The 14,540-nt window shown below is 38.5% G+C and overlaps 1 protein-coding gene across 1 annotated transcript; it reads right to left on the bottom strand.

The window, feature by feature from the left end:
* Positions 1 to 10,312: 10,312 nt before the first annotated feature.
* LOC122076690 (cytochrome P450 72A397-like) lies at positions 10,313 to 13,796 on the bottom strand. The gene is made up of 5 exons (XM_042642136.1): positions 13,432 to 13,796; positions 12,830 to 13,050; positions 12,389 to 12,633; positions 11,022 to 11,409; positions 10,313 to 10,898 (listed from the first exon to the last, which is right to left on the bottom strand). The coding sequence occupies exons 1-5, from the start codon at positions 13,703 to 13,705 to the stop codon at positions 10,473 to 10,475; spliced, it is 1,554 nt and encodes a 517-aa protein (XP_042498070.1). The 5' UTR covers positions 13,706 to 13,796; the 3' UTR covers positions 10,313 to 10,472.
* Between the last annotated feature and the right edge of the window lie 744 nt (positions 13,797 to 14,540).

The following is a 14,540-nucleotide window of genomic DNA, read 5'->3' on the forward strand; positions in this document are numbered from 1 at the left end:
TATCCCTTTCCCCCAAGGTTCATGGCTAGTGTATGTGTTGGCTTTGCCCCTCCTAGCCATAGAACCATCAATTTATTGCTTTTATTTTAATTGTCTCCCTTTCCCTAAAGCCAAGTAGAGTAACCCTTGTAAGAGTGACTCTCTGGTCAAGTAGGGAAGCTCATATTATGATGCATCCCTCGGGCTAAGTAGAGAAACCTACTTGTGAGTCTCTCTCTAGCTTTATCCCTTTCTTTTACTTTATTTTTATTTCAGCTTTTATTTTTTCCTTTATTATTATTTTTTTTAATTGCGTGGGTTGTTTATTTTCAGTTATTTATTTATTTAATTTTAATTGCGTGGCTTGCGTCTTTAAATTCTTAGATGACGAATGGTTAGGACGTTATTTTTAGGACGGTAATTAGAATTAGATCACAACCATTAATCAGTTCACTTTCGCATTATTAAAAGAAATAAAAAATAAAGTGACTGCTCTCCCAGTGTTCGACCCGTAGCTACACTGATCCGTACGCTTGCGGTTATATTTTAAATCTCAAACAGTAGATGATTTCTCAAAAACTGGTTGATTATTTCCTCTCGTTCCAAAATGTGGACAATAGTGATACAAAATGCCGACTTAGCAGTATAATCAATAGTCTCTTTGGAAGAAGCTTTTCTCGATCCAATGTGCCTCCAGAATGACACTATTATCATGATCTTGAGAAGGTGACGGAGCCTAATGATAAACTTGATTGGCAAAGGAACATTCAAAGAATAAGTGATCCCTACTCGCTCTCCCAGCCAAACAAAAATATAAAAAGGAGACTATTGAAAGAGTCCTCTAAGGGATCTTTAGTAGGAAGACCTTAATCCATGCACCTACTACTCTACTAGTCGTAGGCAAATGCCTAGGAATGCAACTCTTGAACCGCACAATGGGTGCCGACCTTTTTGTTAAGGCAGCGGACATTGTCCCAAGATAATCTGATGGAGAAAATCCCAGAAAGGTAGCTATCCATATGATTGAGTTCGGTCCATGCTCATTTTAGAGAGAGAGAGATTGATTTTTTAATACTCACAAATGGAAAAAAGCATTTTTTTTTTCTTAGTCAAAATGTGTTAACGGAGCACATTTTTTCAAATGAGAACTGCCCACTGCGAGCAAAAACATAGATCGGTGTGCCAAACACAATTCTACTCATAATCTTTTATGGAAAGCTAAAAATCAATGATTTGGAGAGTGTTATCAAATGCAGCCGTAAACTACTTATTAGAGCTTTACAGGTCTCAAACAACTTAAAGAGGTTATACAATTTCCTACATTTCTAGAGTTCTAATCTTCCTAGCTGATGTTACATATTTATTTAATAGAAATAAGTTTACTGTCTGGGTCTTTCTATCCTCAAATATTTTATAGAAGGGAGGAGGGACACACTCATGGGAAATGCACATAGATCACGTTCTCAGACATAAAACATTTCTCCTTATTTAATATAAGATGGTTTATCATTAAAAAAATAATAATAATAATTAATTAAAAAAAAAAAGAAGCTATAATGCACTCGTACGTCAGTACTTTGGAAAATTGATGGTGCCTTTATGGTCTTTAAAGTGGGGTCAGTACTTTGACAAAGTGATGGCGCCTTTAATTAATGTCCGTAAACTTTCAACTAGTAGGTTATAAAGATAAAAAATTTCCATTGTTTTAACATGATTATCATTGTAATATTTGTGTCACATATGGTCTAAAACAAAGTCAAAAGTTCTAGTGAGATCAAATTAGGTGAAATTGGTTTCAAAAAGCCAAAAAAAAAAAGAATTTTCATCACCATATGGTTTAAACTTTACTTCTCTTTTTTTTTTTTTTTGCTAACAACAAGTATCCAGGCCTTTGGCCTGACTAATCCCACGGGCCCATACTTACCACATAACTACATGGACTGGGTCATACTAGGGTTGAACTTCTATTTAACCTATTTAAAAGTTAAAACTTCTACAATATTTGATAGTCATACTTTTAAGATATAATCATTATTTTTTTTTTATGCTCGATGGAATTTTATAATAAAGTGGAGTAAAATGTAAAATATTTTGGTTGAGTTATAGACAAATATTTCATTTTAATGTTCTTGTTACCTTCCAACTACAACTTCTATATGGTGAAAATCGTCTGTAACTGTTGCATTGGTATAGTGAGCATTAAATGGTTGGGAGCTCCTTGGGGCACGTGACCAGATGCTCTCAGGCGTCCGATACTCACTATACCTCACTGCTTACTGCAGACGATGTGGACTCACTTTTATACTTCATCTTTCTCAAGTTTTCCTGGAAAATCCTGATGGCATAGTTTTACACGCCCCCCCTCCAACCCTTTTCATTCCTACAAAAATGAAGTTGTCTCCCATAACTCCATAAGGCCATAACCTTAATACCATTCTAATCTCCTATGTTATCCATCTTGCTTTCAATCTCCCTTTGATAGACATCTCTGCCTTTCGATCTCTCCTTTATTATCCATTTAGTTTTTTTTTTTTTTTTTTTGCTACAAGATCCAATATATATATATATATATATTATTTATTAAAAGGAAGAAAAAAAATGTGGTACACGGAAAAAGGAACAACTAGAAATAGGAAAAGATCCTAGAGTGAGAATTCTCACTTTCAGCATTGCCATTAGCAGAAAAAACTCTCCAAGGATCTAAACCTATCAAAGATAAAATAGAAACAATTACATCTGTAACGCGGACACACATTTTCATCCAACTTCAGTTCCATAATCTTCAAAGGGGACCACACCATCACAAACTTTGAGGCATCAAACTTAGCTACTGATTTAGCCAGGAAATCTACTATCTAATTGACCTCCCTATGGCGGTGGATAATCTTCCATTCAATTGAATCCAGGTAAATTTTGAGGCTCCTTCATCTTTGAAACCAAACCAGGGGACTAGGCCTCAAGAAAGAAGAGTGACCACTGTCACAGAGTCACACTCAATCCATAGTTTCTGAACATTGATGGACATTGCATGTTCCAAACTAGAAATCACTGCCAAAAATTTTGCTTCAAAATTTGAATTCACCCCTATGGCTTCGCTGAAGTTAAAAATCACTTTAGCTTTCCCATTCCTATAAACACCCCCAACACCGGCCTTCCTTGGATTACCTAAGGAGTAGCCATCGATATTTAGCTTTACCCATGCCAAAAAAGGAGAGCACAAGAAAATTTTCATTGTCTCCCTTTTCTTACACTGTATGTTGTGAATTCCAATATTCCTAGCATACAGCAAATCTGAAATGGAAACAGCTTTCCCAGATAGCATCGAAGAAAATAAACTGAGTTCTCCTTTAATCATTGCAAAGCAGCGCTTGTAAGGACTTGGGGTGCCATCATAAACACCTTGCATTTCTCTCCATCCACAAGAAGTAAGGAACAAGGATGGCGCCACTATTCCAAACTTTTTTGAATGATATGGAGCGAGCATTCCCCTTCCACCACTTCAATACATCTTCAAAGTTGTTGAAAGAAGGCCAGTGAGTATTGGCAAGAGCACAGAAGAGCTATCAAATATGAGATGAAAATCTGGATGTTAAAAATAAATGCATCTTTGTTTCCTCAGCGACACCACAGAGATCACATCTAGATGACATCTGAACTCCACACTTTCTCACTACATCATCTATTGGAAGACTATTGTCATACATTCTCCAACCAAAAGCTGCTTGCCGAGGTTAAAGAGGAGACTTCTAGATGAGAGAATACCAGGGATCCTTTGGATTTTTCCTCCTGATGGGATTCCATGCAGAGTGAATAGAGAAAACACCCGAAGGAGTAGGCATCCAATGGTAGATATCTTCAAGGTCTGAAACCATAATTTGATTTTCCTTAGCAAAAGAATCCTTTAGCCGAGTTTGCTGAGGGGAGAGTCCATCTTCTCTGCGATGAAATCAGCCACTTTTTTATTTGCATCCTTAAAAACATTTAAGTCCAAACTAGAACCTTCAGTGAGAGACTTCCTATCCAACCATCTATCAAGCTAGAAATTTATTTTCTCTCCATTTCCAACATACAACCGTTCAAAATCAGAGATAGTATTCCGCACCTTCTTCAATCCTGGAAAGATACAGAGGATGATTTATAGCTGGTTTTGAGCGACCCATCTACATTCATAAACCTTGCTTTAAAAAAAGAGTTCATAATAAAATTCTAATGCTTGATTTGGCAGGCTAACTTGCAAAAGCAAACAGAATTAACATCTCACAACTTTCTTATACCCAGTCCTCCCTCCTGCTTTGGTTTGCAAGTATTCTCCCACTTGACCACAACTTTCTTCTGTTTCTCAACATCACCAGACCAAATAAAATTCCGCATCCACCGTTCCATTGTATTTATGGTTGTTTGAGGACACCAATACACAACATAGTTGTGTATGGGAATACCTGAAATCACAGATCTGACCAGCTCAACTCTTCCCGCCAAAGATAATAGCTTACCCTTCCAACTAGCTAGTTTGGTCTTGATTTTATCCATCATTGGAAACAAGTGCTTGTTGGAGACCCTCCCTTTGAAAATATCTACTCCCAAACATATCACTAGAAGTTTAGAGATTAGAAAACCCAAAGTTTCTGAAATATATTGCTTCCTGTGAGGAGTAACCTTCCCAAAAAAAATCTTGCTCTTCTCGAGATTAATATGTTGCCCGGAAAACTCCTGATACCTAAGAAGGAAGTTTTAAAGATTCCTACATAGGAAGCAGAAGCATTCATGAACAGAAATATATCATCAGCAAATAATAGATTAGAGGGAATAACCGCTCCCCTAGGCCCAAGACTGCCTTCAATTTTCTCTTATCTATTAAGTCTTTCAGACCTCTACACAACACCTCCTCAATCAGAATAAAGAGAATGGGAGAAATGGTATCCCCTTGGAGAACACCATGACGAGCCCCGAAATAACCAACTGGACTATTCACCAAAATAGAAACTCTTGAAGAAGAAAGAATTTCATAAATCCAAGAGACCCAATTTTGAGAGAAGCCCAATTTCATTAGGGTTGCAAAAGGAACTCCCATGAGAGAGACTCACAGGCCTTCTAAATATCCAATTTTATACCCATACCCCCTCCCCTCACAAATGAGTGCATCAAATTTGCAAGTTCAGAGGCAAGACTAATATTGGAGGAAATTATTTTGCCTCTTTGGAAGGCTCCTTGCTCCTCAAAGATAAAATGAGGAAGGAGACACAAGACTCTAGAAGCTAAGATCTTTGAGATCACTTTACAAAATAAATTACCCATGCAAATTGGACGAAAAATTTTTAGAGAAGAGGCACCCGAAACTTTTGGAATCAGGGTAACGAGAAAATTACACTCCCCTCCCCTGTATGTTTCAGGTATTACACTCAGATCCCCTGCAAAGTTTGTAATACAAATGTACCCTATGGTGTTAACACTGTTAGAAGCAAATCTTAAATGACTTTTTTTACCCCCATCCCCTTCGTACGGAGTTCAGACATGAGTTTTGCATTAACCTCTAGAATCCCATCGTCTTCGATAATCTGTAGTCGAAGGGGGAAATTTCTCTATTGGAGTTCACTTTCATGCATCTGAGAATCAATTGATTCCACCATCTCAAGCTATGGGCTCCATTGGATAACACATAATGAACCCCACAGAAAAGGATCAAATGAATCCCAAGAACCAAAATCCGATGAACATATTCCGAACGACGAAGGATGTTTTTGGGGATGTATGATTCGAATCAAAGGTCTGTTGAGGGTTTACAAGGAATGTAGTGATTTGAATAGAAATTAAGAGTGAAAAGTGGGAGTGGGTTAGTGGTGATTCGCTGGTCAGAAGTCAGAAAGAGTGAGTTTTTTTTTTTCCTGGTGAGAAAGAATGGAGATTCGCATTTACCCAATATTATATAAAATGTGGAGGTTTGTATTTACTCCATTGTTTCTATTCAAGATCGAATTGGAATTGGGATGAATCGGCTTGAATTGATGTGCAACTTGTTCTGAATCGGCTTGAAGCTGGATCAAACTTCTTTTTGCTCAAATCACCGTTCGAAGGAGAGAGAGCAAAAAGAAATAGAAAGTTAGATTAGAAAGTTGAACATTTGATCGTTTTACTATCTCATTCTTAGCTTCATCTTTGACTCATTCCCATTCCCCTGCCCCTGCTCCACAAGCATCGAACCTCGCATTCTAGGCCACTTCTCTTGTCTAGGTCTTTGTAATTTTGTAGATCTCTGAAACTTTGTTCTTCTGCCCCTGGATTTGGCAGTCTTAGGCTAATTTTAAAGAGATGATTCAGCTCTTGTTTACTATTATATTCGCCGAGATGACTTTGATTTAAAATCCTTGGGTAGGGGAGAGAGGAGAGAGGAGGAGGAGCAAGGGTTTCTTAGGCCACGCATCAGCCGGTGACTTCATATAGCGCAAAAACCCTAACTTTCCCATGGTTTCTCAAGGAAGGAGACGATGGTAAGGGTTGAGGGAAAATTATCATCTCCATTGGACCAAGGGTATTTTGGGGTTTAATACAAATTTGTAACACACTTAACGATTTCTCACTCACGGTCAGGGTAAGGTTGATATAATCTACAACTTAGAAGGGAAGAATTTTTAATTACAAACTTCATAAGGGAGGGTTTGTAATACCTGAAACATACAGGGGAGGGGAGTGTAATTTCTCCGGGTAATAAAACAATTATCCACCCCAAAGGAAGTTTTCCCACCCTATAAAAATTGATAACAGCTCTACAAAAATCAGATTCTACAATATCCCAGACACGTCTAAAGAAGTTGCCTGAAAAATTGTCCAGACTGGGTGAGCTATCTGGATCAAGGTCCCAAACTGCATTTTTAATTTCCTCCTTTGATGTGATAGCCTCAAGGGCAGAATTATCACCATCCCTAGGCTCCTGAGGAATGCAATCAAGAAGGTCCCAGTGAGAGGACACCTGCACCGCCCCATGGAAAGATTCATAGTAGTCTGAATCCATCTTCTTTCATAAGAGAATGAATCTGATTTCGAGAATGTCTCATTTTCACAGAAAAGTGGAAGAATTTAGAGTTCCAATCACATTCCTTCATCCACTTCTACATGGCTTTTTCTGACCAAAGTTGGGCATGCCTCTAAGTAGCCTTGAGAAAGGCAGTTTTCGCTTAAGCCTTTTTGCTAAAAAGCTCATCAGACACCTCTATTTCGTTTTAGATGGCCTTCAAATCATCAGAAGTTCTCTCCAAATCAATATCAGGGTTGAGAAAAGTCTTTTTCGCCCATGGTTTCAAGGACAGCTTCACCTACTTCAACTTCTGACATAGAGAAAAAATGGGATTACCATAGACCTGCTTTTCCCATACCTCCTTGATAATATTTAAAAAATTTCGTCCTCCATCCAAAAACTGTGAAACCTGAATGTGATATTAGATGGCTTAGGAACAACATCTGAAATAACCATAATAGGGGCATGATCAGACACAGTACACTGGAGAACTCGTTGAGAGATGTTTTTAAGAAAGTCTAACCACTTCCCATTACAGAAGCTATGATCAAGCGCAACTGCGACACGGCCTCTCCTACGGTTATTTGTCCACGTAAGTTTCTTCCCTTGAGAGGGAACCGAAATAAGAAAACATGAGTCCACCATAGCCTGAAATTCCACCACCAAGGCATTATTGAACTTTCCTGGACCTCTTTTCTCATGTGAAAATAAAGTTGCATTAAAATTTCCTATCACAGACCATGGAATGGTAGATAACCCCACATGACCCAAATCAATCCACAAGTCTCTTCGCAAAACTTTAAAACTACTGGCATGAGCAAAAGAGAGACCCACTTTGGTACCTAACCTATCAACTACTACAGTAATATGTTGATCCAACATGGAAACAACAGAGGGACGAGTTATACCTTGCTTCCAGAGAACCCATAAATTGGGAACTTTGTCCATATGGTGATTATGAATGAAATCAGCCATAAATCCCAATTTATTAACCATAAGGAATGGAAACTTACTAGGATGCACCATCGGTTCAGCAACACATATGATATCAAGAGAGCACTCCCGCAGCATAGACTTCAAGGCCCTAATACCAGCGGTATTCCTCACTCCTCTTATTTTCTAGATTATGGCTCTCATCAGAGGTGATTTTAACACTCGACTTTGTCAGACTTGCCGGTCTGACCACCCTTCCTTTTTCTCTACTTCCCTCCTTCAGGAGCACCTACAACATCTTTTTCTCGAGCGGAAATTGCCCTATCAATCGTCTCTACCTCCTGAAAATTCAAGGCTACTCTACCATTCGTAATTTCCGTGTCTTGAAAGCTGAAAATTTGAGAGTCGCCTTCACTGCTTAGGGAACTAGCTATGCGACCACCTCTTGAAGGCTGTCCGCCACCTCCACCCCTTCCTCTAATCGTAGCCTCTCTCCTTGGCCAGAGAGGGACTGATCTCATATTACTCCCCATGGTTTCAACAGTCTCGTCCATGGGGTCAACCTGATCTTCCTCTTCATTCTCCGTCGTAATTCCCTGGGTTCAAATCCGACCCATATCCAGATCCAGATCCAGATCCAGATCCAACTACCCCTCCCTCCTCCAAATAAGAAGATTTGAATTAGGAGATATCTCCTTATCTTATGCGTCAAGATTGCCCAATAAAGAGGGATTTGAATTGGACGGTAAAGAGTCCAGCACAATTTGAATGTTACCTTCCAAATCTGCAACCTGATTGGAAGCCAAGGAGCGATTTATGGGAGGGGAATCGCAATCAGCAGTTGCCACCTTTAGGACTCAATCCTCCAGCGAGTTAACTAGTCCCGAGTCGACTCCATCTTCAACATAGATCGCACTAGGTATTGCAGCTGAGTTTTCCATGGCTTCCTGTCTTTCATCTTCTTATTTCTTAGACCTGCATTCCTCAACAGTATGTCCTAGTCTTTTGCAAAAATCACATCATGTGATTCCATCCTCATACAGAACCTTTTGCCTGAAACCAAAGATTTTTGTAGTACTTGGTTCCATTCTCTCAACTTGGACCTCTTCGATTCGAGACGCCGTTTCAATAGCATCCACTTTAACAAGGACCTTCACGAAATAGCCCATCAGACCTTAGCTTTCTGGTCTTTGTCTATTAGCCACCTAGTTTCAATCTCTCTTTGATTTCTGGTCTCTCTCTCTCTCTCTCTCTCTCTCTGGCGTGGAGAGCTTGAAGTGGTGCTGAATCTCAGTCGGGAAGCTAGTAAAGTGCAAGTGCCCACGTTCTTTAATATAATATGGTTTGGTCTGGTATGCAATTTTCTTACACTTCTTTCATTTTTTTTTGCGTTAAGGACATTTATTTTCAATTGATGTATTACTTCTTGGTTGCTATTTGTTCAACAATTCATCCATGAGAGGATTTTAACTGATGTGATCAGGTTTGATGCCCTTGATCTTAATTTCATTGAGAATCCCACAAGCTTATTCAACTTTCCCCCCCCCCCCCTACAGAGTCCTTGGATTAGATTATTGTAGGCCACCTCATCAGAAGCAACATTCTTTCAAATCCATATCCTTTAAGAGCATATAAACACTTTCCATGTTCCGATTGACACAATGACCATCAATCAACACCCTTACAAGATTTTTCGGGTGCGAATCAGGAGACGAAGGAAGATGGGGTTGTCGTGGTGGTGGTGTTGGCGACAACGGGGATGGTGTTGGGTTTGGTTTTGGGGTCTGAGAGGATGATGATAATGTCAAGGCCCAAGGGCGCGAGGAGAGGGTTTGGGGAAGTTGGTGGAGAAGTGGACTTCCAAAGAAGACGAGGTCTTCATTGAATACATCAAGAGCTACAGACATTGAAGCTGAAGATCTCTTCATAAGTTTGCAGTATCTCCTTAAGATCCTATTGATTTTAGGTTCAACCTAGTATACTTGACTTTTCCTGAACTAGTATGTATAACATCTTACTGTATTCTTTTCTGTTGTGATGGCTATTAAGAGTGTATTTTTAATCATGTTTTAACTGGTTAAGAACCTTTCACTCACCTGTCAGTAAGTATAGTTTTTAACTTGAAAGGCTTAAGTTATGAATGGGTTGATCTTTGAGATCTGTATAGTTTCCAAACTTAATAGGAGAATGTCCAATATTCATCAGAGTGGTTTATCATCTCATATACTTGTTTGGATTTGTTTGGATTTGTGCTTTCATCTAATATTTATTGTTAGCATTTCACGAAATGTCTAGCTGATAGTTCGTTAATAACAAGCTTGTTAAGAAAAGTTTCATTTTTCGCAATTATAGGCCTTTTTTGTTGTCGTGTTTCTGTAAATTCCAAAACAATTGTAACACCAATAACTATATTCTCTCCTTCGTTGTTAAGAGTAGATTTTCAAACATATGTAAACATAGTACATTTGGTACAAAATTAAACAATCAAAATAACTCGCAATGAAAATTTCTAATGATAAATCACCAAGAAATGATGATTATGAAGATGACTTTACAGTTTATGTAATATAATTTGAGCACCATACTGTGGATGAAGAGTTGCTATAGTTGTAGGAGCATGAGCATAGGATGGAGAAAGTTCAAAAGCAAATCGTTGTAAAATCATTGCTAAAGCCATCTTTGCTTCTATTATTGCGAAGTTCTGCCCAATGCATATTCGAGGGCCCCAACCAAATGGGAAAAATGAGACTTTATTCTTTGTGACCTTTGAGATCCCTTCTGCAAATCTCTCTGGTTTGAATTCTTCTACATCTTCACCCCATACTTCATGATCATGGTGAACTAGGACTATAGGTAACATTAACTGTATTCCAGGGGGCAAAGTTACTTCTCCTAGTTTTGTGTTCTTGTATGTACACCGATTAATAAATATCGCTGGTGGATATAATCTAAGAACCTCATATAGAATCATGGTAACCTGCAATGAAAGATTAAGAAAGGGAAAAAGGTTTAGAAAAACTATTATCTAAATTTAATAGACTTCATCTAATCTAATGCATGATATATATCATCTATGACTGATAGGAAAGCAAGTCCTTACAATTTTTAGGTGACTTAGCCCATCAAAATTTGGTTTGTCCTTCCCAAAGACTTGTAATACTTCTTCCCTTGCACGAACTTGCCATTCAGAATGCATACTTAATACAACCATCGTCCAAACAAGGAGAACAGATGTGGTTTCTTGTCCTGCAAAGTAAAATAGTTTACACTCTTGGACGACCTCTTCGATGGTCATCCCAACATTCTTCTTGTTTTTGTTTTCATGAATTTCCTTATTGTTGGATTCAAGTAACAAGCCTAACAAGTCATCGTTATTGGTTTCTCCAACCTCCATAGCCTTTTGTCTTTTGTTGATGATGCCCATTAAAAGGGATTGCACTTCTCTGTAAATTTCTTTCATTCGTTTGTTCCTTTTCGTTGGCAGCAAACTGTACATAGGTGAGGACAAAGATCAAAATTTTAAACTTGACACCTTTCTCCTTTTGGTTTACTTTAGAAATAAATTCAAACATGAGTGAGATTGAACTACTGCTCAAGTCACTAGCATTTGCTGTCATGTTTTGAACTATATGAAAGGTTACCTACATAGACAGTGTAAGAAGAAATCTGTAGGAAAAACCAATTTGGGGTTAAAAAATGGTACCATCTACATGGGACCCATATCATCACATTAAGAGATAATATGTCAGTGTGAGAAGAGTATTAAAGAATTTGTACAAGTGGTCAAGTGTAGTGTAGCAATCTTTTTCCTATTGAGGATTTATAAGCTATCTGTTAGATCAAACACCAAGAAACACGAATAATAAAGAGACAATAGATCCGTACGACAGAGATTTAACGAGGTTCACACACCTACGTCCTCGGGTGAAGAAAAAGATGATTCACTATGCAGAAGAGAAATTACACCCTAGCAGCAGCGAGGAAAAACTCGCCCTGAAACCCTAGCTGCGTGAAAACCCTGGAATACAATGACTTTCTCAACAAACAACAGTACATTATATATACTCTAAATCGTGGGTCGACCCATCAGGTCACGGTCGATCCGGTCGAACCATACCGCGGGGGCGTAACCCCCGCACCCCCATACGAGATCAGTGATGGGCTCCGGGCTTGGGCCTATCGGCCCAATCCCTCTATTTCCATCACAGATCTCAGAAAATTTCTCATTCAGGTCACCACCAAAATATGTCGGATCGGGTCAATCTTCAAAACAGGTCAAGAATTCGAGACAAACTTAACACTATCAATGTCGTACTCTAACAAAAACCTTTTGCTACTCATATGAAGCTATTGAAAATAAATATCAGTTTGGGTCTAGTAATACTCAATAGGACAAAGGAAAATTATTTAAATTGATTTTAGAAAATTTAGAAATTAACTAAAGTAGGTAAGAAAGACGAATTGTACCTAAAACCAGGGATGAATGCAGTCTGGAAAGATTGCACGAGAAGCTCGGCTTGCTCATCGTGTAATTTGAATATCCTTCTACCTTCTTCGTAAGAGCTACCAAATGCTGCCCTAGAGATGACATCTCCTGTTAAATTTTGGAGTTCGGGCCACACGTCCAATTCACAAGACCCTTCTGATGCAACCAATTTCTCCCATTTGCTGACCATCTCATTAGAGCTTGTGTAAAATGCCGATAACATTTGCTTTGACAGATAACAAAGAAGAAGAAGAAGATGCAATCTATCAGCATCACAATAACATAAGAATATGTAATATGGGTTTTATACCATGGAAAGAAAATGGTAGTTTTCTTCTTCCTCCAATGAAATGATGTAAATCTATTTTACATTATATAAATTTAAAGGGATTAGAAGGAAATGTGAAAGATATAGAAGCAACCTTAATTTTTTCCATATGAAAGGCAGGGTTTATAATCCTTCTGTGTTTGGCCCATTTCTCACCCTCATAGGTTACAAGTCCAGTCAAAAAAAACTTTACTAGTCGATTTCCTTTGATCTTCTGAAAGTGACCAAACTTGTTGCTCATAATGTCTCTTATGAGGTCAGGATCCATAATATACAATCTTGGAGTTGTTCCAAACCAAAAGGCAGAGTTTTTACCTGCAATTTTAAATTGAAAATTTTCATTATCAACAATTAATCCTCTTTTACACATACAGAATTAAAATCTTTTTACATTTCTTAAAAGGAAAATAAAACGATTGAAAATGAAATCATATAAGTTTTACAGGCTGCAGTTCATTGGGCCTTCCCTAAGAACCAGGTCCATTACTAATTCTATTGACAGTTTCTTATTCTCCCTTCCACCCTATCAAATTAAGTCATTGCAATCAGCCATCATTTTGCTCTCTTAAGCCTAGCCCTCGTCGTCGTCCACTGGGAATAACCCGATTTAGATTGGAATTCACAAGCCCAATCCTACTGGATAAAAATAGTAGTGTGTGAAACAAATTTAGAGAGAGAATAGGAGGTAATACATACCGTACTTCTCTATTGTTTGAAGATGAAAGGGCAACACACGTGGAACAATATTATGGGATAAGTTCATGGGCTTGGACCGAGCTTCCTCGAATTGCCGCTGGTTCTCTTTTAGATCACCCGACAGTAAATTGTATGGAGTGACTTTGATGCCTTGTTCCTTCAGAAGCCTCTCCAGCTTTTTAGGCCTCAACCATATACATTCCAACACTTTCCATCCCCACCACACAACCAAAATGCTCAATATCACAATTGAAATGATCCCAATTTCTCCCATCGCTTCTTTCACATACACATACGAGAGAGAGAGAGAGAGAGAGAGAGAGAGAGAGAGCTGCTTGAGAGAGAAGAAAGGAGGTGGGGGGCATTTATAAGTGATAAGGAGTGGGGAGGGGGGAAGCAGAAAAGATGCCGGGCACTATGCTTATCTATATCATGTTGATGACGTATATGAGTGCGTCAAACGGTACCAAACCGTGGGCTCATGGCTTTAGGAGGACGTATAGTCAAAGTGATAAGAGATCAGACCTCCACATGTTGGTCGTTTTACCTTTACGACTCTGGCATGGGCGATGATTCTCTGCCACGTGTGTGGTCGTGCGATGGGCATTGAAGGATTGAGACGACATCGGCATGCAACACTCTCTTGTGGCATCAGAAAGGACTTATATCCAAAGGTAGTGATAGGGATCACGCGGGATCACATGATGGGCCCACATAGTAGATATTTGGGTGTTACGGTGATACACAGGTGTTCCAAGTCTGTTTTCAAAACTTTGTAGAAGTCAAAAAGTGTGACTTGATTGCAGACATATCAGAATTAGTGGTAAAAGGGTTTGGAAATGTTAAGAGAGGCATCCGGGCATGGCGGATGACTTTTCGTAGTCTATTATGGCCTTAAACAGTTTTTGTTAGAAAGTAAAAGTAGTAGGTAAACGCCTCGTATAATTAATTGACAGGGGATGATTTAAATTGGACTTACGGTTTAAAGATGGCATGTGTTCAACTTTTTTATAGAGGTGATATTTCATTAATTTATTTATTCAAAATTTTACATTTTTTCTTTTAATTTTTAAGAAATTTTAAATTATTCAGATTTTATTAATTTATTT

This window comes from Macadamia integrifolia, chromosome 1 (genome assembly GCF_013358625.1).
Source record: "Macadamia integrifolia cultivar HAES 741 chromosome 1, SCU_Mint_v3, whole genome shotgun sequence".
NCBI classification, from domain to species: Eukaryota; Viridiplantae; Streptophyta; class Magnoliopsida; order Proteales; family Proteaceae; genus Macadamia; species Macadamia integrifolia.

Coding starts and splice junctions, on each gene's coding strand:
- LOC122076690 (XM_042642136.1), bottom strand. CDS start 13,705: ATGGGAGAAATTGGGATCATTTCAATTGTGATATTGAGCATTTTGGTT. Junction 13,051..13,431: donor TCAAACAATAGAGAAGTACG/GTATGTATTACC, acceptor TTAAAATTGCAG/GTAAAAACTCTGCCTTTTGG. Junction 12,634..12,829: donor TTCATATGGAAAAAATTAAG/GTTGCTTCTATA, acceptor TATCTGTCAAAG/CAAATGTTATCGGCATTTTA.